This window comes from Myotis davidii, unplaced genomic scaffold (genome assembly GCF_000327345.1).
Source record: "Myotis davidii unplaced genomic scaffold, ASM32734v1 scaffold577, whole genome shotgun sequence".
Classification (NCBI taxonomy): domain Eukaryota; kingdom Metazoa; phylum Chordata; class Mammalia; order Chiroptera; family Vespertilionidae; genus Myotis; species Myotis davidii.
Window position 1 is genome coordinate 1455654 of NW_006289082.1, and position 1378 is coordinate 1457031.

Genomic DNA, 1378 nt, shown 5'->3' on the forward strand with positions numbered 1-1378 from the left:
AAACGAGAAACTGTGATGCTTCAGTTGGTGCCTGCAGCCACCCTATGACCACAAGGGAACCAGCTGATTTTGTGGGTAGGAGGGCAGAGAGGATGATGGGCCCTTGATGACATCATTGAGCCTTTGAAACAACCAACCTTGAAGCCAGCTGCTCCTCTGGCTAAGTGAGAAAATAAGCATCCTTTTTGTTAAAGCCATTTTGAGTCGGCATCCCTCCTACTTACAGCCAAAAGCATTCTAAGGCATATATACTTTGCTGATGAAGCATTTGATAGTTTATTTTAAATTATTAAATGTTCCACCTGAGTTTCCAATACAGGTCCCACTTCCTTCGGCTCTCCAAGATGCATCTCTATCCTTGGTGTATTAATCAAATAGACTTTCTTTTGAAGGCATCCCCCAAGGGTCTGTTCATTTTGTAAGTAATAACATAATTTATACTTACCAATCGCCTTCCTCTGAAGATTTCTTTCTTTACTGCTTCCACATTAAAACTTCTATAACCATGTTTTGGATCACTATCCTCACATTCCACAAGTGCTGAAGAATACAGCTGCAGATTGGGAAGAGAAGAGCATGCATAAAGGAATGGTGAGAGCTACAAGTCAGAAAATGGCAACAGAAAGGAATCACCAGGCGTGGAAGATGATAGAACAGTGACAACATCTTGGGGGTCTGAGCAGATCACAAGCCACCGTGCTTTTCCTGGAAGTGGTCCCAATCCCCAGGCATGTTTTCTATTCCATAACCCTGACCCCCAATGGCTAACTGAACCTGGTTGGGGCTCTAACCCCACGCTGGACCAATCAGATTTTCTATCCTAGGAAAGTAGAATAGGCTCTGAGCACATGCTCAGAGCAAGCCAGCCTGTAAAAAGAAAAAGAAAACAAAAATGAGGCTAGAGAGGTTCCTGGTGGCTTTCCAATGCCTGTTTCTTACACCGGCCTGCATGTCTGCCTTTAGGAGACATGAAATGCCCCAGCAACCTTATCACAAAGCCCCTTTTCTTTGTGTTACTTGAAACCAAAAGAATTCAACTACCTCGGAATCAACGTAACACATATGCTCAAATAACAAAGGGTATGAAAAACAAAAATTTGTGATACTGGAATATAAGCAAAGATTTCTTAGGAAAAGCAGAAACTATTTAGAAACTATATAGAAAAAGTTTGTAAGTTGGACTTTCTTTTTTTTTTAAATTAAATCTTTATTGTTCAGATTATTACATTTGTTCCTCTTTTTTCCCCTCATAACTCCCCTCCTCCCAGTTCCCGCCCCACCCTCCGCCCTCACTCCCCACCCACTGTCCTCATCCATAGGTGCACGATTTTTGTCCAGTCTCTTCCTGCATCTCCCACACCCCTTTCCCCCCCAAGAG

At 42.7% G+C, this 1378-nt stretch overlaps 1 protein-coding gene across 1 annotated transcript in view; it reads right to left on the bottom strand.

Annotated features, from left to right (window-relative positions):
• PHF11 (PHD finger protein 11) overlaps positions 1-1378 on the bottom strand; it is a 33756-nt gene that overhangs the window by 18930 nt on the left and 13448 nt on the right. Inside the window, exon 4 of the mRNA XM_015562310.1 lies at positions 446-553. Within this exon, the coding sequence (XP_015417796.1) occupies positions 446-553 (108 nt within the window). The remainder of the gene's footprint in view (positions 1-445; positions 554-1378) is intronic.